Below are 25,326 nucleotides of genomic sequence, written 5' to 3'. Positions count from 1 at the left end.
TTATTGTTTTACTATGTATTTTCAAAGATCATTCGGATATGGTTTTTAGGGGGGTGGGGTTTGTTTAGTGTTAACTCCCATGTAAGAAAGCTGCTATAATTGGTAGTACAAATGTTATCACAAAGAGCAGCTGTTGTTCCAGATCACACACTTTCTGTATCAAACATCAAGGAGTCATGATATCTCTGTTGGTAGACCATTATCATAGACAATTTCAGGGGAAAAGGTAGTGTCTTAGGTTGACACTCCCTTCCTTTGGCTACTGGTATTTGTCAGGAAGCTGAAAAAACAGGCTAATGTGTGCTGATATGGTTGTGTCATTTTGGCAAGCAGCATTGACTGAGTTGTGTAAAATAGATATACAACAATGATCGTAGATAGAAAATTACTTTTGAGAATGGCTAGAATCCAGCTGTGGATTTCCTTCATTCATCAACCATTTGTATCAATGATTTTGTGCCAAACATTACAAATCTATCCTTGTGTAGTTTAAGTAGTATAGTATGATTCAGGAGACATACCATAAATTTCCGTGTATAATGCGCACTTTTTCATGCTAAAACTGTCGTGTCAAAAAGGAGGTGCGCACTATTCGCAGGAACATGCCATTCTTGGGATTATCATTAAGTAGAGTCTGTATCAAACAGTATACTGCATTTTATTTCATGTTAATAAGTGACAAAGTCTGGGGTTTGTAGGACATGGTGAAAAGTGACAAAGTCTGGGGTTTGTAGGACATGGTGATAAGTAACAGTCTGGAGTTTTTAGGACATGGTGATAAGTGACAAAGTCTGGGTTTTGTAGGACATGGTGATAAGTGATAAAGTCTGGGGTTTGTAGGACATGGTAGTAAGTGACAAAGTCTGGGATTTGTAGGACAGGGTGGTAAGTGGCAAAGTCTCTGGTTTGTAGGACATGGTGATAAGTGACAAAGTCTGGGGTGTGTAGGACATGGTGATAAGTGACAAAAACTGGGGTTTGTAGGACATGGTGGTAAGTGACAAAGTCTGGGGTTTGTAGGACATGGTAGTAAGTGACAAAGTCTGGGATTTGTAGGACAGGGTGGTAAGTGGCAAAGTCTCTGGTTTGTAGGACATGGTGATAAGTGACAAAGTCTGGGGTGTGTAGGACATGGTGATAAGTGACAAAGTCTGGGGTTTGTAGGACATGGTGATAAGTGACAAAGTCTGGGGTTTGTAGGACATGGTAGTAAGTGACAAAGTCTGGGGTTTGTAGGACAGGGTGGTAAGTGGCAAAGTCTCAGGTTTGTAGGACATGGTGATAAGTGACAAAGTCTGGGGTATGTAGGACATGGTGATAAGTGACAAAGACTGGGGTTTGTAAGACATGGTGGTAAGTGACAAAGTCTGGGGTTTGTAGGACATGGTGATAAGTGACAAAGTCTGGGGTTTGTAGGACATGGTGATAAGTGACAAAGTCTGGGGTTTGTAGGACATGGTGGTAAGTGACAAAGTCTGGGGTTTGTAGGACATGGTAGTAAGTGACAAAGTCTGGTGTTTTTAGGACATAGTGATAAGTGACAAAGTCTGGGGTGTGTAGGACAGGGTGATAAGTGACAAAGTCTGGGGTTTGTAGGACATGGTGATAAGTGACAAAGTCTGGGATTTGTACATTGTGACGATCAAGGTCTTTGAAGTGTGTATAACAAACAAGACTTTCTTATCAGAGCTTGGCTAGCTTTCATCGGCATGTACTTATAGGGCTGTTAAAATGATAACCAGTGCTCTGGACATGGTATTTACCTTTGAGTTACCTGAGCAAACACCTGTTGGATCAGGTAAGATGACCATCAGGTTAAGAGGTCAAGGCTGCAGGTGATCATTGTTTTAGTAAGTACTACATATATATGTCAGTGAACACAGTGCAGCTAGCTTATACAACTTTGATGAGGTAAGTGTTCCTCTTTAATATGTGGTTATAGGTCTGCTATCTTTTCTATAACATTGAGGTCATATTTGGCTTCAGAAGCAACTAGTCCTGCTAAGTCATTCACGGCCTGAGACAAGGATACTTTTGGAGTTAACATGAGTAGGAAGTGGAAACACCAATATATGGCTCAAAATAAACCAATAATGACGTCCAGTAAACCAACATACGTTAATATCTGTTGAACTGAGTGATGTATGAATTCAGGTGAAGTTTGGTAATTAAGTTATTATTGATGTCATTCTTCAATTTAGTGTATATATATAGTATCACAGTGTTTTGTATAGACCAGGTTGTCGTGACAAGGCTCCTACATACAGGATCAGGCAGTCATGTTTCCCTATAATATATACTACTTGTAGGAGTATTCCTGATTATAAATGTATGATACAGGTAGTTTATATACATGTACTAAGTCACGGCACTCACTCATTTCTTGTTGATAATGAATTGATGAAACCAAATCTCGTGTTTATGTGTCAGGAAAATTCAGAAATTTATTGTATATGTTATACTGCTATCATTACAGGGATAAAATATTTACTATGTAGATTGATATATTGGTCATCAAATTTCAAGCACATCTACAGGACTACTTTTCAAAGCTGTTGCATCTCTAATATTGCCCTCTGCAGGGGGGACTGTTATTTCTGTACTGTCTGCATGTCTTCATGAACAAGGCCTAAGAAGCCATCATGGCGGTTTGTACTCGAGACAAAAGTTGTGCCATTTTGATGTAAAAAAAACATTCTGCACACTAAAGTTTGATGGAGGAGATCTTGTAAAGTCTGTATTCAAAGAGATAGAGGGATGTCTTCTGATTTGATAAGGTTTATCGACTTGGAAGACCATAGTATTAGATATAGGATGATAATTCTCTTATCATACATCAATTTTGAAATACCTAACCCCTTGCATCTGTGCTTTGTATATTCACAGAAATACGAGTCCATAGAAGTTTGCCAAAAAAGTGTGTTCCAGTTGGATCTGCAGAAGAATGAATGTGATACAGAATTTGGGTTTGCTGTGGAGGCAGAGCTAGCAGAAGACATAGAGCGTGACGATGAACTCCGTTTATATGTTAGCAACGTCCTGCAGGCTGGCATAGCTCACCGTACAGGTAGGTTCTTACCTAATTTTATTTGTACTCTTTGGGTTTGAACAACGATTACCATGTCACTTCATATCTGTCTTAGATTATCATCTGACTTTTACACACAAAAAATCCTTTTTCTTAAGTAGATTACCATGTTACCAGATGTCTTCGATACAGAAACGTCAGTCTACATGTAATGGTTCTCACAGGAATTACTTTCAGAGGGTCTTTTTAGATCTGAAAGCAAATTTAATTTTTATTTAGCATAAAGATTTCATGTCCTATAGAGATAGGTAATTTCATTTTTGTAAACAATTTTTTTTTAACAAAAAAAAGTCAATTTTGTCTATTAACTTATTGTAAACTTTATCGAATTTGGTTGAAGATGTCTTCAGGATAATACTGTTATCCCAGTCTATTATGTATATATGTGCGTGATTCTCTTGAATAGTCTAAGCGTATTTAGATTTAATTTGCAAGTACTTTGATATTGTATTAATCATTCATGTTGACAATGCCCAGAAAGAGTTTTGGAGACTTCATTGTTCAGGTATCCTCTCAACAAATGCAGTTTATTAAGTTTATTTTAATTCTGAAAAATTGACACTACTAAATGTAATAAAAACATTTGGTTGAAATATCTAATATCTTTTTTAAAAAATTGTTGTACACAAATTTACAGCATGCACAATATTTGTCAATAAAAGAGATTAGTGAGCTTTTTCCTTTCAGTTTTATTCAAAATGCTCCTGGGATAAATATGTACTAATAGTTAACTCTATCTCAAGTCTTGTAAATCCAGTTTAATAAGGGTACTTATTTTAGCAGTGTGAAATATTTGTGATATAGAGATTCTCATCTTATAACTTACTGTTTCAGGTCTAATTATTGGTGATGAGATACTGGTGATCAATGGTAAGATTGTGTCTGAGCTGGACATGGTGTATATAGAAGCCATGTTACATGAGTCTATGTCCCTATGTCTGACTGTGCGTTCACTTCGCACACAACCACCCCCTACCTCGGTCGCCGTGGACCCTGCCGATATCAACAGGATGGTGTGTCCCCCTCCACCCAGCCAGTCGCGCATAAGTGAGAAAAGTCTCGGCAAGCTCACTGTGCCTGCACCTGTAGGTAAGGACAAAAATTCATACTCTTTTCACTGTAGACTTGTAGTAATGATATAGCTATATGAATCTATAGATATAAGGATATCATTGTAATAATAGATTATAAATTTTGATGAATGGCTGAACATCATCTGTACTTCACAGCGTGTTAATTTTAAACCCAGAATATTCCAATGTATTCTGCAACTGTATTATTAATCAAAACCACTACTACATTTCCCTCTCATGCCATGTTATTGAATCTGTTGAAAATAATGCGTTTTGTTGAAGAAAGATAAATGATTTTTACTTCTGTTTCAGCCAATGGTGATCACAAAAATGCAACATCTCCGAAGCACGAGTCCATGCCAAACTTGTCTCCGACCCAGATTGATGCACTTTTAGAGGTGAATTTATTTCGTGTATACACTGCTTTCTATTGAACTTCAGAAATTGATATAAAACTGAATTACAGTTTTATTATTGACTTCTATGGTGGATATATCATTTTATCACATGAAAGTTGGCTTTTGTAGTGTAATGAAGAAAATGTGGGATTGGTAGGAGGTTTGCAATGGGAATTTGCACTAGAAAATCAGAAAGTTATGACAATATGAAATAACTGTTTTTAGTTTCTCTGGTATTGATGTAAAACTAGTGTTGTGTCCCTTCAGGGTGCTGACCAGGTTACCGCCATCTGTCGGACAGGAAGTGACAACGCAATGACCAACAACATGGACAGTGCTAATAACTACAAACCTCTTTCTGAGTCCCAGAAACTCCGTAAAGTTATCATGGAGCTGATAGAGACAGAGCGAGCTTACGTCAAGGTAAGGTCAGACTGTTAGAGACCGTGTGAGCTTACATCATGGTAAGGTCAGACTGTTAGAGACAGTGAGCTTACGTCAAGGTAATGTTAGACTGTTAGAGACAGAGTGAGCTTACGTCAAGGTAATGTTAGACTGTTAGAGACAGTGAGCTTACGTCAAGGTAATGTTAGACTGTTAGAGACAGAGTGAGCTTACGTCAAGGTAATGTTAGACTGTTAGAGACAGAGTGAGCTTACGTCAAGGTAATGTTAGACTGTTAGAGACAGTGTGAGCTTAGATCTCTTTTCTGGTTAGAGCATCATGATATTGTTTCGTTTTCTTGTTCTTTATTTGAACACATAACTTCATGTAACTTATTTAAAGGGAGGTAAATCTAGCTAAAATTATAAATCATCCCTGGCTGTAACTTTCAGGATTTAAACTTCTTGACGGAGCGTTATCTGGAACCCCTTAAGCAGGAAACATGTCTCACCTCTAACGAAATTGACCAGCTATTTGGAAACATCCAGGAGATTGTGATTTTCCAGCGACAGTTCCTTAAAAGTCTGGAGGAAGCCATGCAGTTGGAAGACGAGTTCTTTACCACTGATGATCCAAAAAATTACAGGGTATTTATTTTTCACAAAAGCTGATTCGTTATAACAAGGCATTTATAAGGCATTGATTTCTCATAACACTGCTCCATCATAACATAGGAAAAAAGTTTTTTTTATAGAAATATTAGTCCAGATAGAGGCTATCATCATTATAAACACAGTCATTCTTTAAAGTTAGGCAATATCATTGTTGCATATTCATACAGATATGTAATTCATTATTCCTAATTACAAGAAAAGTGTGATAAATTAATTAAGAAAGTTGAGTATGATAGAAATACTTCATTGCTGAGAAGAAGATGATATCAAATGCTTTATGTGACATTTCTTATCTTTATGATGCTTATCATATCTATAGTAAATATATTATTGGCCTTGACCTTAAAGTATAATCTATATTTAACATTCACCTTGACCTTGCTCCCTATTCCCTTTGCTTTACAAGGACCTTGAACTACGGGTAGGTGGTGGTCACAACCAATTGTTGTAATGGTAGACTGTTCTCTTTTCCTCCCTAGGTAGCTCGCTGTTCTCATTTCCTCCCTCGGTAGCTCGCTGTTCTCATTTCCTCCCTCGGTAGCTCGCTGTTCTCTTTTCTTCTTCCCCTGCTGTTCTATGTACACCCTGAAATTTTATTTACTAAACTTTATTTCTTATGTGTATTTATATATATATGTATATTGTATTTTTATCCATCATCTTCTCTGTGCTTTTTTTCCACCCTGTGTTTCTTCTAAAAATTCCACCCTCTATTTCTACTACAATATTATACTTTCATATTATTTTAATTACAATTATCTCTGTATTTAATTAATTACAACTTAGCTCCTGTTTGAAAATAACATGTTTCCCCTTATGAATTCCTCACTCCCTGTTTGTCAAACTGTATATTTTGTTGATACTATCTGTCAGTTTTTGATTCATAAAGTTTGAAATTATTTACTTTTGCTTGAACAAACATTTATATATCTATGCCATTTAAATACTACATACACGTGTAGAATTTGTATTCACAGGCTTTAAACATGTACCCATACTTCTGATTATTGCAATATCCTGTACATACTGCTATATACTGTACACACTGCTATATACTGTACACACTGCTATATACTGTACATACTGCTATATACTGTACACACTGCTATATACTATACACACTGCTATATACTATACATATATTTCTGTACCCATACCGTAAACACACTGCTATATACTGTACATATATTCTTGTACCCATACCGTAAACACACTGCTATAAAATGTACACACTGCTATATACTGTACATATATTCTTGTACCCATATTGTAAACACACTGCTATATACTGTACACACTGCTATATACTGTACATATATTCTTGTACCCATATTGTAAACACACTGCTATATACTGTACACACTGCTATATACTGTACATATATTCTTGTACCCATATTGTAAACACACTGCTATATACTGTACACACTGCTATATACTGTACATATATTCTTGTACCCACACTTTAAACACATTGCTATATATATATCTATTTATACATTTCTGTATTCCTATATATAATAAAGTAGTATAGTTAATCATTAATTTTACACTTCTTTCATGTTTTATGTTTGACTTCCACACATTGTTTGGTTGACATGACTGACCTGTTATCCTGTTTTACAGCGAGTGCTATTCTCTCTGGGAGGCTCATTCTTGTTCTACGCCAATCACTTCAAAGTCTACAGTTCATTTTGTGCCAGTCATACCAGATCTCAAAAAATTCTTAATCCAGGTAAGAACGAAAAATGAAATGATATATTCATTGAAGTAAATACCATATCAAAGATCCAGACAATGTTTGTACCAATGCCGGTATTCCAGATTTTGTGAAATGTTCTGCTGGAATTCAAACAATCTTGTACTTATAGTGTCAGTATTAAGCTAATGTATCTGGATGTTGACAGATGCCAATGAAGCGCTGAGGAAATTTCTTCATGTGAGGAACCCTAAACAGCAGCACTCATCTACACTGGAATCCTACCTGATCAAACCGATACAGAGAATACTACGATATCCTCTCTTACTACAACAGCTCTGTAACCTCACAGATGCTGACACAGATGAACATTATCATTTGTCAGGTACCATATCTGTTACTCTCAATCATATCTAGAATCTTAGTGTTTGTGTCTTGAAACAAATCTTTAAAAAACATACACATCCTTATAAAAGCAATAAAAATTAAGATAAAATTTTGGTAATGATAAAAAAGAGCATAGTTAAGTGTCCATTTTGCTATTATATGATAGTGACATTGAAGTGTACATTGTATGGTAGTGACCTTGAAGGGTATTGTTTTGTACATTGTATGGTAGTGACCTTGAAGGGTATTGTTTTGTACACTGTATGGTAGTGACCTTGAAGGGTACTGCTTTGTACATTGTATGGTAGTGGCCTTGAAGGGTATTGTTTTGTACATTGTATGGTAGTGGCCTTGAAGGGTACTGTTTTGTACACTGTATGGTAGTGGCCTTGAAGGGTATTGTTTTGTACATTGTATGGTAGTGACCTTGAAGGGTACTGTTTTGTACACTGTATGGTAGTGGCCTTGAAGAGACTGTTTTGTACATTGTATGGTAGTGGCCTTGAAGAGACTGTTTTGTACATTGTATGGTAGTGGCCTTGAAGGGTATTGTTTTGTACATTGTATGGTAGTGACCTTGAAGAGACTGTTTTGTACATTGTAAGGTAGTGGCCTTGAAGGGTATTGTTTTGTACATTGTATGGTAGTGACCTTGAAGGGAACTGTTTTGTACATTGTATGGTAGTGACCTTGAAGGTTACTGTTTTGTACATTGTATGGTAGTGGCCTTGAAGGGTATTGTTTTGTACATTGTATGGTAGTGACCTTGAATGGTACTGTTTTGTACACTGTATGGATGTTCCTTTTTAAGTGTACTGTTTTGTACACTGTATGGTAGTGGCCTTGAAGGGTACTGTTTTGTACATTGTATGGTAGTGGCCTTGAAGAGGACTGTTTTGTATGTTGTATGGATGTTGCCTTTTAAGTGTACTGTTTTGTACGTTGTATGGATGTTGCCTTTTAAGTGCACTGTTTTGTACATTGTATGGTAGTGACCTTGAAGGGTACTGTTTTGTACATTGTATGGTAGTGGCCTTGAAGGGTACTGTTTTGTACATTGTATGGTAGTGGCCTTGAAGGGTACTGTTTTGTACATTGTATGGTAGTGGCCTTGAAGGGTACTGTTTTGTACACTGTATGGATGTTGCCTTTTAAGTGTATTGCTTTGTAAACCTTTTGTAGAGGCCTTGAAAGGTATGGAGGCTGTAGCAGAACATATCAATGAAATGCAGAAAATTTACGAGGAATATGGTGCTGTGTTTGATGAACTCTCCCGCATGTTCAGGGACCTCTACCCTCATAAAAAGGTAAACACAAAGATATTTTAGATGTTCTGTACCCCAGAATAACTTCATATAATTTGTGCATAATGGCTCAAAGTTCTCTCAAGAATTGACCTTAATATTTGATCTTTTGTAATATCTATTTTCATTAAAATTTTTGTTTTTTTTCCAATTAAATGAAATGTAATCTATTTCCTGTATTTGATGGTCTTATTCCTAAAACAATGATAAAAAAAAATCTTACAATTGATTCTAATTTGATGTGATGCATATATGAATTTTTGGCTCAACTGCCTTGTGTATACCAGTTCTTCAATTTTTTTGGACCAAGGGAACAACAATCAAAAGTTGGAAAACACTGGACAAATAGATGAAATGTAACAGTTTCTTTGTGTTTGTTTATTTGTCTTCTTTGGATTGATTGTTGTTCATTTCTGATGAAACTTAACCCTGGTATGTTTAAATGTGTTCAAGGGAAGTAACTCTATTTTGTCCACAGGCTGTGGAACTGAGTGTTGGGGAGCTACAGATGTATGGTACAGTGGAATGGTGCAATATCTGTGATAGTCTGGGCAAGATAAAGAAAGGCCTTGATCTTGAGAACATCATCTTTGTCTTCAAATCTGCTGTGGTGTTCCTGTGTCGAGAGAAAGTCAAGAAAAAGAAGGCAAAGGTAACTGCATAGTCGAGAAGGTAGAAAAAGTTCTGCATAATGTATGCAGTATCAAGGAAATTCTCAAAATGTTAACAAAGAGTGTAAAGCTACAATCTATGCTTGTAGCTTGACAGCTCAATGAAGTTGTAATTCACTGATGAAATGATGGCAGGTTATAGAAGTTATCTGGGACACAGGTTGTTATATAAAAATATGTTTCTGAAGAACATTTCCTCTAAAGAAGAATTGGTCACTAAATTTTGTTTGGCTGAACAATCAAGTGTTGTGTGTGTTTAGACTAGTACAGTGTTAATACATATAGTTCCCTATATCAAATAGAGAGACAAGGGTACAATATTCTTCGTAAAAACATACTGTTTTCTCTGAAAATATATTTATCATTCTCTTTTCCTACCTAACCATTCCTCAGCTCTGAAATGTGGATAAATATAAGTGGATTTTTTTTTGTTCTCACAGAACCAGGCAAACAAGGGAACACCAGATACACATGAGTGCATAGAGCGGTTCCGGACACTTATTCCTGTTACAGAGGTTCAAGTCCAGGGTGGGAAGGTCAGTGATATGGACAAACATTACTGGTGGGAGCTTGTCCACTCACGGTCTGACAATGAAGGGCGACCAGAGAGAGTCTACCAGTTCTGTAACAGGTTTGTTACTAACAGCTACTAACCTACACTATCACACACCAAGACAAATAACCCAACAATAGACCTTACACCACCAAGACAAACTCTCACAGATTGTTAACACTAAAGGTTACTGTCTCTAATCTCACATTAGTCTGAAAAAAAGTTGGGTTTTTTTTTTTTTTTCTATCAAAAAAATATTTACGAAGATAATAAAGAGAACTTAGCTATGATAATGACAAAAATGCTGAGAGAATTTACATGTATTACAAGGTTAAATTAAGCTACATGTATCCACTTGATATCGGTCTGTAATCAGTTGATATCAGTCTGTAATTAGTTGATATCAGTCTGTAATCAGTTGATATCAGTCTGTAATCAGTTGATATCAGTCTGTAATTAGTTGATATCAGTCTGTAATCAGTTGATATCAGTCTGTAATTAGTTGACATCAGTCTGTAATCAGTTGATATCAGTCTGTAATCAGTTGATATCAGTCTGTAGTCAGTTGATATCAGTCTGTAATTAGTTAATATCAGTCTGTAATTAGTTGATATCAGTCTGTAATCAGTTGATATCAGTCTGTAATTAGTTCATATAAGTCTGTAATTAGTTGATATCAGTCTGTAATCAGTTGATATCAGTCTGTAATTAGTTCATATCAGTCTGTAATCAGTTGATATCAGTCTGTAATTAGTTGATATCAGTCTGTAATCAGTTGATATCAGTCTGTAATTAGTTGACATCAGTCTGTAATCAGTTGATATCAGTCTGTAATTAGTTCATATAAGTCTGTAATCAGTTGATATCAGTCTGTAATCAGTTGATATCAGTCTGTAATTAGTTGATATCAGACTGTAATCAGTTGATATCAGTCTGTAATTAGTTCATATCAGTCTGTAATCAGTTGATATCAGTCTGTAATTAGTTGATATCAGTCTGTAATCAGTTGATATCAGTCTGTAATTAGTTGACATCAGTCTGTAATCAGTTGATATCAGTCTGTAATTAGTTGATATCAGTCCTGACTGGTTAAAGTATCTTTTTAATTAACATTGTTCATTGACAATGCATTATTGAAAACTGTTTCAGAGATATTCTTGATTAAATAAATCTTGTGTGAACTTTACAGCCATCTGTACTTGGATTCTAATATTTGCCAGGATCTGTTAAAATATAGAAAATATCTTATTGAACTGAATGTGTGAAGTATGTATACTGAATACTCTCTTCTCAAGCTAGTGTGTACTTTAAGAGTGAGAGGGACTCCCTATTTTTAGTACTGAAGATCCTATTGGTTGTTTTTATGATCTTAACATGTATATTCCCCATGTGATATGTATTATCCTTTTTCCTCTCCAGTTCTACAGAAGCCAAATCTGACTTCATGAAGATAATTCGTCAGACAATACGAGAAAGTGTTAGGAAGATGACACTGCCACAGGGAGGCAATGGAAAGACCAACAAGAATTACATTCCATACGGTGGCAAACGTCTTGAGGGATTGGTCGGGAGCAACGTACGCACGCTACGGAAAAAACAGGCAAACAAGATCCTGGATGGTGAGAGACATTCTATGGAATTGGATGGGAAAGTGAACTTGATAGAAGGTGATTCTTTTAGGACTCGCAGTAAGACAGTAGGCGATTTAAATGTTGATGATCTGGACAATGAATCGCAGGCTGAGACGTATGTAGCATGCTCTGAGCCACAAATCTCGGCAGACTCCAAGAGTTCTTGTTCCTCTAATTCTAATCTCAGCACATCTAGTCGTAACAGTGGTTCAGCCAAACTGACCTTCGCCAGTGCTAACCCAGTCACCCACTCGTCTAGCAGCCTCAGCTGTGACGATGGGGGCTCCCCTGTATGGAAACCTAGACATGACACAATTTATGGACCCAAGTTGTCTCCCCCTAGTTCTTCTGTTAGCAGTAAGGTGAAAAACAAGCATGTAAAAAGTGATAAAGCATCATCAGATATTCTGTTTAGAAGTGATACAAACACTGTCGTCCTCAAACAGTCATCTTACAGTGGGCTGAAAGACACAGAGTGCTGACACAGGGCTTCAATGTGACATAGGTCAAGGTCAAGGTTCATATTCTACAACAACTAGTTCAGATACTCTAACATAAACTTGCTTAGTAAATGTAAGATTAGATACCAGTGAATGTCTCATACATAAAAGGATACTTTCAGATGTGCATTTATAATTGTGTGCAATGCTCAAGATACTGTATTTATACAAGATGTATGATTTAACCAGTGATGATATATGGGCAGAGTCTGTGATGTTACCTCTGTGTGATGGACACACACATGTTTACCTATATTGTTGTCAGAGTTATCTACAGTTATTGTGAGGCCTCAGAGTGATTGACTTAACTTGTTGTAAGCCTAACAATAATTGGCAAAGCCTGTTGAAAGCCTTACAGTAATTGGCTAAGCTTGTTGTAAGCATCATACTAATTGGCTAAGCCTATTGTAAGCTTCACAGTGATTGGCTAAGCCAAATGCAAGCTTTGCAGTGATTGGCTGTTTATGTCAGTCTGGTACTTATTAATGGAATGGCTAGAATGGTTCTCCTGATATGCAGATATTAGATATTTACAGCAAAATAGAGATTATGTGAACTATTAAGGATATCAGATAATTATATCCCAGAAAGCCGAGAAGAACACGAAAAATTATTTTTATATAGAGATCATTGTTTTAATCAGTGTCAGAATATTTGAAGTACATGTGTCTAGTGCTACCAAAGTTGTACTTACATTTTGACTGAATTTTAGATGTTATACAAAGTGAATAATCTGATGTGATTTTAAACTTGCCTTTTATTGTTGTTCCCAAGCCTGATAAAGGAATGTCAACACCACTGGATGCCAGAGATGATTAATTTGAAATAACATAGATTAGTTTATTGTTCTTTGTTGAGGTCAACCCACCAAAATAACTTTCATATCAAAAAGTGATTGAGTTTGATATTGTAATTAGTGAAACCCTGTCACAATCCTAATGCTGTTGACTCCAACAGAGTTGTCTTCCCTTGATATTTCATAACTTGGTTAAAACATCATTTGGGATGTTGATATGGTACTCAAATTGGTTTGACTAAAATTGGCAAACTTTATAGGCTAAAATATATTTAGCAACTATCAGATATTTAAGCCTGATATTGTGGTCAAGTTATTGAAGGAACTGTTATGAAGCTCGAATTAATCATATTGGGCCTACTCCAGTAATGTTTAAAAAGATGTGTTCACTGTGTGTTATAACCTGCCAATATATTGATGCTGTTGGTCATGTTTTGTGTGATTTGTGATGTATGTGTAACTGAATCCCGATGTAACCTTCCTCTGTAAGTCTTGTCTGTATATTGACACTGTTTATATATGTATTGTACATACTAGTCAGCTTTTATTCAGAACTATACATGTGTATATTGTTATCATTGTGTTGATATTATATGTACTTGACTGTTCTAATTGACCATTTCAGTGTCTAGTAGGACTTGTGAGGAGAACCAAGAGGTAATTTAGCACTTGTATTAAACTTAGCTTCTCATAAAACATCCTAGCGAATCGTGGTAGATATTGTACCTATACAAACTTGCATCTTGCGTTTTGATTGTGGCTGTATATGTACATATATATACATACCTACAACACCTGGGCGTACCTGGACAGGTGTACGGTATCCCACACTGCTGGGGTCACTATTGATACTCATCCTCCTGATGTGTTTTGCCCTACTTTGGTTTATTTGGACCCTGTAGAAAAATACCTGGTGCTGGAACTCTGTGATGATGCAGGTGTCTTGCATGATAGTGCTCTTTCACTGGTTTCAGTTGTCACTAAGACATCTTTTAAGTAATGGATTTTGTGATGATGTACATTTTTGCCAAAATTATTTGAATCTCTATTTTTTTTTTCAATTTTTCAGCTTGAATAAGAATGATATTATGAAAACTTAAGAATTGAGAAAGGCACTCAAGTTGAAAGAGAAATGAATCTTGATATAAAGATCTTCCAAACCAGATTTTTTTTTTCATGGAAATTTATCCAGAAAAAATTGTGGTTAATATTTTTTCTCAAGAATCTCAATGATAATTTTCGATAAGTTTCTTTTTTCATTTTGCAATATGATATGCAGGAAATAAACAATTTGAAAATATTTCCATTTGAATGTCTTCTTCACTTCTGAGTTTGAATGTAATCAAGAACATTCTTTACTGTACAATCTATATATGTATATTTTGTATGTACAATATGGTATGAAGTACAAAGTCACTCTCGTATCCCGTATCTCATTTGCTCATTTTATTTTCAGCATTGCATGCATAGAACCATAGGGGCGGTGGGAGAGTGGTTAGAGTAGTGTGGTTACTGAGGTTTTGTACACTGGGAATCAGTGTAGAGCATGATTATTGGAAATACTTTCAGGAATACTTCTTATACTTTGAACTTTTATTTTCAAAATGGATTTACCATTTAATTCCTAATAAATTGACATTTTTAAAGAATTGAATTCTGAAGTTCATAAATCATATAAAACTATCAATTTTAGTAAAACTTAAGTTTTAAGTTATTGATTAATTTTATCCTTGAATTTTTTTATTTACACAAGGCATATTATATTCAAATTAAAAGAATTATATATATAAATATATATATCTATCAAAGAAAAATTTTCTACATACATGGTAATAAGTTATATCCCTTTTGTCATAAACTTTCCACATATGCAGTAATAAGAGATATCCCCTATATATAAACTTGCTACAAATATATTTACAAGTTATCTCCCTTTATGCATTATTTTCCTCTATACACAATATCAATTTATCTCCCTTTAAACATTGAAAAAGTTATCTCCCTTGCATTTTAAAACTTTCCTTATGACTGCCTTGAGAAGGAATGACTTCATTGCATATTGTTAGGACTTTGGAATCTTCTTCAGTTTGATATTAAATCAATAATTACTACTGTAATATTCAAAAATGAATTTGTCTGTATTGATGATTGAATGTTGAGTTGAAAGGAAGTGAGTGGATAGATATCAGTGGTGTATGATTTTATGTGTTCACTATGGTCCGATATGTAGAATGTTTTAGTAACTGCTTCACCTTGTATTTTTGTGTCAGTTCTTGTGCTGTCAGAGATATTTTTCTTTCTCGCATGTTCATACGTTAATGAATACAGCAATTCTGAAATACCAATGTTCATGGGATATTGTGCAATCTTTCAAATTACAAGATTTTTGTATAATCTGTATATAAAGTCACAATGATTAAACATGATGTGGTAGCCAGTTCTTTATGTATGTCCATAAAACTAATGTTTACCTTTTTCTTTGTAAAAAATAAATAAAACCATTTATACATCTATCATATTTTGAAAAATAATCCATCGAAAGAGTTTAGATATTCATATTGCAAACAGAAATCATATCATTGTTCTTGATTGTATAACACCTGGTGATTGTATATGTGAGAGTTCATTCTACCATACCTATGTTTGTCAGACACCTATATAAAATAAACCTTTGTCAGAAAACCTGTATTTCCTCAGGATTGATGTTTTAGAGGAAAGAATTGTAATCAATCACATTGATAATTCCTTTGAAAGTAAAGGGGACATGACTATGTATTAAATACCTGGTGTTAATCACATTTATTTGTACACTACCAAAAGAAAGGCAAAACTGCAAACACATTGAAAAATGTCCATCTTTTGTAAGTAACATATCTTTTATCAAAAAATAAGTCTCTTAACTTTACGTACGTCAGTGAAAACTTAATTTTTGAGTATGGTGTGACTTTCTCTGAATCAATGATACTGAATCTGTAGGTAAATATCCTAATAAAATCATACACCAAACTATCAAAATACAAATTTCTATAAAAACAGACTGTTATCACCTTTATAACCTCTCTTTGCTATATCTATAACAATTGATATTATACACATAGGTATAGATCTTACTGAAGTAATCCACAACCTAACAGGTGAAAAAATCAGGACTTCTCATCACATGTAGACTTTATATATCACAACAGTCACCACAAACCTGATGTCGACAATATTAATATCGATAGGAGTGATTTTGGTCTGACTTATGTAAGCCTACCTGGTATATCAGTAATAAATTTAGTCATATAGTGACTATTCATTGAGGAAGACAGTGGTCCTATATATATATCTTACACTCTTTAAGAACAAATTTCAAAACATTGAGGATGACAGCCAGCCTGTAGCTAAATTAAATTCTAGCAGTGTAGGTGGTATCAAATGAAGGATAACAGCCAGTCTATATCTAAATTACCATCCTTACCAGGATTTCGGCAAGCCTATATCTAAATTACTCTCCTTACCGGTAGGTAACATTACATGTAAGTTATCAGCAAGCCTATATCTAAATTACTCTCCTTTCCTGTAGGTGACATTACAAGTAGGTTATCAGCAAGCCTACAGCTAAATTACTCTCCTTACCTGTAGGTGACATTACATGTAGGTTATCAGCAAGCCTATATCTAAATTACAGTCCTTACCTGTAGGTGACACTACATGTAGGTTATCAACAAGCCTATATCTAAATTACAGTCCTTACCAGTAGGTGACATTACATGTAGGTTATCAGCAAGCCTACAGCTAAATTACTCTCCTTACCTGTAGGTGACATTACATGTAGGTTATCAGCAAGCCTATATCTGAATTACTCTCCTTACCTGTAGGTGACATTACATGTAGGTTATCAACAAGCCTACAGCTAAATTACTCTCCTTACCTGTAGGTGACATTACAAGTAGGTTATCAGCAAGCCTACAGCTAAATTACTCTCCTTACCTGTAGGTGACATTACATGTAGGTTATCAGCAAGCCTATATCTTATCTAAATTACAGTCCTTACCTGTAGGTGACACTACATGTAGGTTATCAGCAAGCCTATATCTAAATTACAGTCCTTACCTGTAGGTGACACTACATGTAGGTTATCAGCAAGCCTATATCTAAATTACAGTCCCTACCTGTAGGTGACATTACATGTAGGATATCAGCAAGCCTATATCTAAATTACAGTCCCTACCTGTAGGTGACATTACAAGTAGGTTATCAACAAGCCTACAGCTAAATTACTCTCCTTACCTGTAGGTGACATTACATGTAGGTTATCAGCAAGCCTATATCTGAATTACTCTCCTTACCTGTAGGTGACATTACATGTAGGTTATCAACAAGCCTATATCTGAATTACTCTCCTTACCTGTAGGTGACATTACAAGTAGGTTATCAGCAAGCCTATATCTTAATAACAGTCCTTACCTGTAGGTGACATTACAAGTAGGTTATCAGCAAGCCTACAGCTGAATTACTCTCCTTACCTGTAGGTGACATTACATGTAGGTTATCAGCAAGCCTATATCTAAATTACAGTCCTTACCTGTAGGTGACATTTCATGAAGGATATCAGCAAGCCTATATTTAAATTACAGTCCCTACCTGTAAGTGACATTACATGTAGATTATCAACAAGCCTATATCTGGATTACTCTCCTTACCTGTAGGTGACATTACATGTAGATTATCAACAAGCCTATATCTAAATTACAGTCCTTACCTGTAGGTGACATTACATGTATGTTATCAACAAGCCTGCAGCTAAATTACTCTCCTTAACTGTAGTGGAAAACAGCTAGAATGTAAACAAGTCTACAATGCAGTTCATCAATATTACACAAAGTAAATGGAACTTAAGTCAATGTTTTTATGAGATGATTTGTCTTTAGAAATATTAAAAAGCCTTATAATGGTGACACCCAGGAGGACAAGCCTGTAGATTTGGTGTATCAAATGAGTTGATATCGGTAAGACTCCTTGTTAACGATACGTGTATATCACAGTGATGTATATGTTACACTCCTTGTTGACGATACGTGTGTATATCACAGTGATGTATATGTTACACTCCTTGTTGACGATACGTGTGTATATCACAGTGATGTATATGTTACACGATACGTGTGTATATCACAGTGATGTATATATTACACGATACGTGTGTATATCACAGTGATGTATATGTTACACGATACGTGTGTATATTGCAGTGATGTATATGTTACACTCCTTGTTGACGATGCGTGTATATCGCAGTGATGTATATGTTACACGATACGTGTGTATATCACAGTGATGTATATGTTACACTCCTTGTTGACGATGCGTGTGTATATCACAGTGATGTATATGTTACACTCCCTGTTAACGATACGTGTATATCACAGTGATGTATATGTTACACTCCCTGTTAACGATACGTGTATATCACAGTGATGTATATGTTACACTCCTTGTTGACGATACGTGTGTATATCACAGTGATGTATATATTACACGATACGTGTGTATATCACAGTGATGTATATATTACACGATACATGTGTATATCACAGTGATGTATATGTTACACTCCGTGTTGACGATATGTGTGTATATCACAGTGATGTATATATTACACGATACGTGTGTATATCACAGTGATGTATATGTTACACTCCTTGTTAACGATACGTGTATATCACAGTGATGTATATGTTACACTCCGTGTTGACGATACGTGTGTATATCACAGTGATGTATATGTTACACGATACGTGTGTATATCGCAGTGATGTATATGTTACACTCCGTGTTGACGATACGTGTGTATATCACAGTGATGTATATGTTACACTCCTTGTTTAAGGTACACGTGATGCATGGAGGCATAATCAGCATGGAAACTCTATATCAGCCGGACTTCTGCACGCAGTGATCACTCTAACTTTATCATCCAGCCACCCAGCAGCATTCTCGCCACTTTATTCCACAGCGATTGTTTTCCCTGGACATGCTCCTCCTCTCCCGTAAACTATAACACCCCCTCACAAGTCAACAAGATAAGTCTTGATGTTGTCTCCAGATATTTTCTACAACAATTAATTATAATAAGATATTTAACTTTTTATATGTCAGGCAATATAGCTTTTTTTTTAAATCCCTGCCATAAGGTGAGATTTGTGTCCCCTATAAAGCTCTGTACCTCCATTTTTCTGGTTTTGTTTGCTGAACCTATATCAGCTTTTTGACTATGATATTCAGAATTTAAATTGAAGATTAGGGGTGAATTGTCTCTGTAGATGGCTGTCTCCTTCCTGTGCATGTGGGTTCTGAGGTATTGGAAATGGCATTGAAACACTAACAACATACATTTTTTAATGATTTTATTGTGAACATGATTAAATGTAATCTCTGGAATACATGTATCAATATATGCAACAGTTTCATGATAAACATCACCTATGGACATATTTGGCAACATTTTGTGAAGGAAGGTGTTAATTTTTGGCTTGAATTTTTCTGTCAATATTTTATCTTGTTTCATTTATATCAAAATTCCAACTGGTCCACCAAGAAAAGCGTACCTCTTATTCTAAGTTCATAGACTGTCAAAGAAATTAATGTAAATGCATTTTTCTTAGGCTTGGAAGTGTGAACAAACAGATTCCGAAAGGAAATTTATTGACAGAAGAAAGTATGCCGTATTTATGTATATCATGACACTGGGATATAAATGATAATTGCTACTCCCTCTTAGATACATCTACTGTTAGAGGTTAAAGGTCATGTCAAGTTGACGATAGGAGAATCAAGTTTATGCCCGATTTTATTGAGATGATGAGATTGGGAAACATATATATGTAGGCCGAATAGTTTGGAATACATGCAGATTATTATAACAGAATCAACACACATCTTTCTATGTTAATGTTGTTTCCCAAAATCAGGAGAATGCAAAACAAAATCATTTTTCAACATATCAAAATTTTCTTATGAAGAGGTTGGGTTAAGTCGGATCTTTACGGCTCCACTTTATACTTTCCAGACGTTTGCTGTAGGTATTTCCGCGGACACAGGACCAGTGCAGTATGATGACCCTACCCTAGAGGAGACTTACCTGTAATCCCTGTATATTTTACATGCAGGATTTTTAACTCAAAATGTTAATTCCAAAGCTGACAGCTTTCCTTATTATTTGAAGTAACAAAGATTTCTAATTTTCAAAGTGCTAATATTCTTTTCTAAGTTTTGCATATTTTCTTTTCTCAGTTTTTCATCCAAGAAGTGAATTTTTTTTAAATGTATGTCCATTATTGATAGGTGTGAATAGTTGTAGTCCCTATCCCAATATCTACATTCAATTGTGTTGAAATCAATATTTCTCTAAAAATTAACTTGCACAAAAGAAGTGTTCATAGACATATTGATTAAGAAGAACTTGAGAAATAGAATCTTATACTATATCTGTATGTATGAACTTGTAAAAAATGCTAAAGAATAATTTCTAATGATTTTTTTTAACCTACAAATTTACCTTATTTTAGTACATCACATTTCAAAAGTCTAAATATTTAAATAAATTAACGATGAGTATTATCTTTGCCACATACCTACATTACAAACCTTGTAGAATTCCTGCTGGCCAGGGATACTGGTGGTTAAGAAGCTGTGCCACTTTATGACCTGTTGATATCAGCTTCTGACATAGATATCTTCCCCATTTCTTGATAACAAAAACATTTTCAAAGGTGTGTTTATATCTATTAAGCCAATTGTATGAAATACTTGTGTCTTTTACCAGGTAAGAGTTGAGACATGTTGAACATAGCCAGGTTTTGATAACAATACATACACTAACAGACAGTTCTATTACGACTGTCAAAGTATAACCTACATCACATAACTTATATAGTTTGTGTGATTCTCAGAACATTATTGAAGCTCAGTTTTTTCCTTTATCCAGTTGAGACACATGTTGCATGTAAATACTGTAAAGTCTTTCATTTTGGGATTGAAAAAAGTCTGTGCACTGTACAGAAACATTCGGCTATTGATGACTTAACCATATCTACAGAAAATCTACTGTCGATACCAGTGGTTATTTACAAATCAAGAAACACAATAAATACAAGGCTTGGATGAACCAGAAGATAAGCAGTAAAGAAAGGGTTAGTGGAGTAGAGCAAAGTAAGATAATTTGAATTTTTTTTATTATTCTGTACTTGTTTTTAATCATGTTCAAATTTGTTAATGTTAAAACATTTCTTTAAATTTGTTACTTGTTACATAGAATATAAATCAATATAGAATGCTGCATTTCTTCTTACACTTTAATTTTTGATTGCTTAAATACTGGTTATATAGATCCTATTTTAACTTAATCATCTTTTCTTAGAGAAATCTTTCTAAAACATTTAATCTTTCATCTGTTTCTAAGATACTTTTATTCAATAGATACTTATTTGTCAGTTTGCTTTGTGTCAGATGTACAAATTTACTCCAAGTTATCTCCCCTTGTATATCATGCAAACTGATATTGGTCCCCAAAGTTGTGTCTCTGTGCAATAACAGAACATAAACCTTTGTTGTTGTTGTTAAGATTATTTGCTAGAATCACACTGCAACTTCTCTATTTTCTACAATCTAGTCAGGATTTGGAAGATACTCTAAAATTATAATTTGTAAATGCTAAAAAGACTTTTGTTGTTATTGAGAAAAAATGCTGGTGTTTCGAAGGTTCTAAATTAAGTTTTTAGTTAAAATTAACACTGTGTTGATATTCACTGATATCCTCTCTGGTTGATTTCCGTATCTTCCTGATCCTGTCTAGCTATACAAGGGTTAAGTGCCAGTGTGATGCTTACAATCCTTGGAGATGATTATAGACTTAGTATGTGTAGTTTGTATTTTTGTACCATAAAGTGTCTCTTATTTAAGTTTTGTTAACAATCACATTGTTACCACCCGTGACCATTACTACAATGTGATTTCATATCAGTATCATTAAATGATGACAAACAGATGTCACTGTGTTGTATTTTATTACATGTACTAGGTAACTATCAAAGGTGAACGTGATGATTTCAATCTCCCTATGGTGAAGTTTCCATTTCAGTATAGCAGTATTCCTGCATCTCCAACCTATGGTATCTACATGTCACAGTTGATTCGTTTTGAGAAATATTCTATTTCTTTCTGCACCAGGAAGCTGGACGTATTTGATGCTCGTTAGTTTGTTTGTTGGTTCCGTTGTTGTATACATTATTCTCATTTGAGAACGTGACATTACTTACGGTTTAACCATGGTTTACTTGGCGGATGTCGTCGGTAAAGCAGAAGACGCTTACTCTTCCGGAATACATGGTCTCATTCTCCTTGTACTTTCTTTATTTCTTTTGTTCATATTTGTCCTTGTTTTATGGAATTTGAGTTTGAATCGTGATTATTTTGTCATGTTTCTTTATTTTTTTCGTTACTGGCTTAGCTCTGTGGGAGATTCCAGTGATAATCATCGTCAATATAGACCTGCAGATATTGATACAGACCTAAAAAAAGGCTAGGTTATATCAGCCAGAAAGCAAATTATGGTCGGTCCGTCCATCTTTATTTCATTATCGAGAGTCAAAAGTGTTCATGTGTTCCCGTCCACTGTAAAGTTTTTAGGGTTGAACACTCCTTACCATTTAGAACGATATGTAATGCGGTTGAAAGAACGGAGGCTGTGTTGCTAACCACATCAACATACGGCTTTACCGGATATTTTGCGATCTTGTTCGCTATTCAAACGTCACAACATGGTAATCCTTGATTGCTACAAAAGTAACAATAATGGCATTTAATTCAATCACAGATGTTTTGTTGTCGCTAGGATTCAATGCTCTCAGCAAAAGCCAAAATAAATTACAATCTTGTCACAACCAAACTATACAGCAGTACGTGCATGGTTTGCAATCAGAAACACTTCAATGATTTCCCTTCATCACGTGTAATTCATTGTCAATTACATTTAGTTGTGTGTGAAACAAGGCTAAAAAACCAAGGCACACAGCGGTATATCTAGTTTAAATGAGAAATTGTGTCTAGAAATATTGGTGTTTTCAGTGAAATCGAATTCTCAGTGCCATGTTTTATGCGCCAAGCTATGTGAAACAAGTGTTCTGGAATATCACCTATATTCTGCTTATGGCTCGTTGAAAAAAGTAGTCCATGCTGGGATCGGCCAATGTATACTAGATCAAAGATTATGCTTCTAATCAGCAGTCAATTTCAGGCGGTCTGTTCACAATGATAAATGACATACTGTGGGTTATAAAGCTGTCAGTGTGGCGAGTCACTCCATCATCATTGTCACCTACTGGTCACTACTGCTTCCTCGAGCGTTACCTCATTAACAGGCCATGTATATCATGATAAATGATGATATCCTACAAGTCGTGCTATTACTGATCAAAAGAGGCCTATATTTTAATGAAGGGAAATTTGATACTTAATTCCAAGGTTATGCCTTCCCTAATCGAGATCAACCTGATTATACTCTTTGATATACCTACAAGGTCAACAAGTTCAACATGACCAAAACTTTTGACAAATAATTGAATAGAGTTGATTTAAATAAAAATCCTAGACAGGACTTCTCTTTAAGTATTATCAAAGTCCTCTTACCTCTCAAAAGTGTTTTCTATTACAAAGTGGATCAGAAACTCGGGTTTGACTGAAATCTTGAACGAATTAAAACAAAAATAATCCAGAAAAAAAAGCAAAACCCTTTTCCCGTTTTTGCAAAATGAGGAAAGTTTCAAATTACTTTAACTCTTGCATGGAACATACAGTCTCTTTATTATATAACGACACAAAGAAAACAAACAGGGACAAGATCTTCGATATACCTCAAAGGTAACTGCATTAACACCAAGATTTCCAAGATCTATAGCAACTGCGTGATACAGAGGTTACAGGACGAAGAAACCTTCAAATTGTTTCCATGGCTACCTGAAAACAACTTTTCCTTCACGGCACCCATCAGATATGGTCAATGTTTAGTTTTGTAGGAATAAATGGATGACATCTTCGGATTTTATTTTCACATTTTGTTCCAGGAATTGATGGTTTGTGCAGTGGAGTTTGCACTGTCAACATTGATTTTCACTGATGTATTTATTACTCTGTAGGAGAGAAGACGTTTACAAGTCTATGACTTTAGACAGATATATATACATATAAAGAAATGTTTTCCATCCGAGGCTGAATTTATAACAGAGCTTATGAAAACAGGTCACGAAGACCTTACGAAACACGATTTTCGGGCATGATGACGTAAACAAATTACGAGGAACTTCCACGATCGTCATAGTGATCTCACAGAGACGTTTTATATTTCTGTGTGTAATATGAAGCTGGGCGTGTCACATGCTCGTTGGTTCATGAGGTGGTTCCGTAATTGTTTACCTAGTTCTCATTTGGGAACGTGACACCACTTACTTTAATTGACCTAGATTTACATGGTTGGGTGTCCGCGATGAAGCACAAAACCTTTACCCTTCCGGAATACATGGTCTTATCTTGGTTGTACGTTTTCATTAATCTTCATGTAAATCTTTCTTTCGTTCATAGTTTGCCATAGTTTTATTCAAATTGTCTTTGAATTATTATTCCGTAAATGTAGGTATTTTCTTTGCTGTTCTTGTAAAGAACATTACCTGCAATGACTCGCCCTTGACCTTCAAACAGTGTAACACCTTTCATGGCTCAGGTACGGTTTATAAAACCCTGCATTTTATAGAAACAATTTCTAAGTTTAAAATAGGTTCATTAAACAATAAACATGGACTTCCGTTAATTTGACATTTTCTTTTTTACTTGAAGTGTTAAATAGACGTTTTCTCAGCGTTTGCCTTTTTTTTCTCTGGAATCTTCTGTACTCTGACTGGTTGTCTATTGTTTCTGCAATACGAGTCATTCTAAACGATGATGTTGTGTAGTGTACTGAAACGTTTCCAAAAATCTTACATTCTCAGTACTGGAGAACTGAGGAGATATCGGAACAAATGTGGAAAGACTACAGCTGGTCTTAACTAGATGCGTCAACTTTGAAGAGCACGCGGGTTTGTTTCTTAGGTCTAACCAACATTGTTGTACATACTACTTTATTCTTTTGTGTTCAGAT

The 25,326-nt window shown here is 35.2% G+C and overlaps 1 protein-coding gene across 1 annotated transcript in view; it reads left to right on the top strand.

The window, feature by feature from the left end:
* The window catches only part of LOC132557024 (protein still life, isoform SIF type 1-like), a 130,166-nt gene extending 108,615 nt beyond the window's left edge, over positions 1–21,551 (top strand). Inside the window, exons 16-28 of the mRNA XM_060221487.1 lie at positions 2,887–3,067; positions 3,923–4,177; positions 4,474–4,559; positions 4,827–4,982; positions 5,396–5,590; positions 7,243–7,351; positions 7,524–7,700; positions 8,885–9,009; positions 9,485–9,658; positions 10,118–10,308; positions 11,650–11,897; positions 13,783–13,814; positions 20,209–21,551. Of these exons, the coding sequence (XP_060077470.1) occupies positions 2,887–3,067; positions 3,923–4,177; positions 4,474–4,559; positions 4,827–4,982; positions 5,396–5,590; positions 7,243–7,351; positions 7,524–7,700; positions 8,885–9,009; positions 9,485–9,658; positions 10,118–10,308; positions 11,650–11,897; positions 13,783–13,814; positions 20,209–20,286 (2,007 nt within the window). The 3' untranslated portion in view covers positions 20,287–21,551. The remainder of the gene's footprint in view (positions 1–2,886; positions 3,068–3,922; positions 4,178–4,473; positions 4,560–4,826; positions 4,983–5,395; positions 5,591–7,242; positions 7,352–7,523; positions 7,701–8,884; positions 9,010–9,484; positions 9,659–10,117; positions 10,309–11,649; positions 11,898–13,782; positions 13,815–20,208) is intronic.
* Positions 21,552–25,326: the final 3,775 nt, after the last annotated feature.

This window comes from Ylistrum balloti, unplaced genomic scaffold (assembly GCF_031769215.1).
Source record: "Ylistrum balloti isolate Yb309-2 unplaced genomic scaffold, AGI_CSIRO_Ybal_v1 Utg370614, whole genome shotgun sequence".
NCBI classification, from domain to species: Eukaryota; Metazoa; Mollusca; class Bivalvia; order Pectinida; family Pectinidae; genus Ylistrum; species Ylistrum balloti.
The sequence above is the reverse complement of the archived record's forward strand: the minus strand, read 5'-3'. Positions and strand labels throughout refer to the sequence as shown.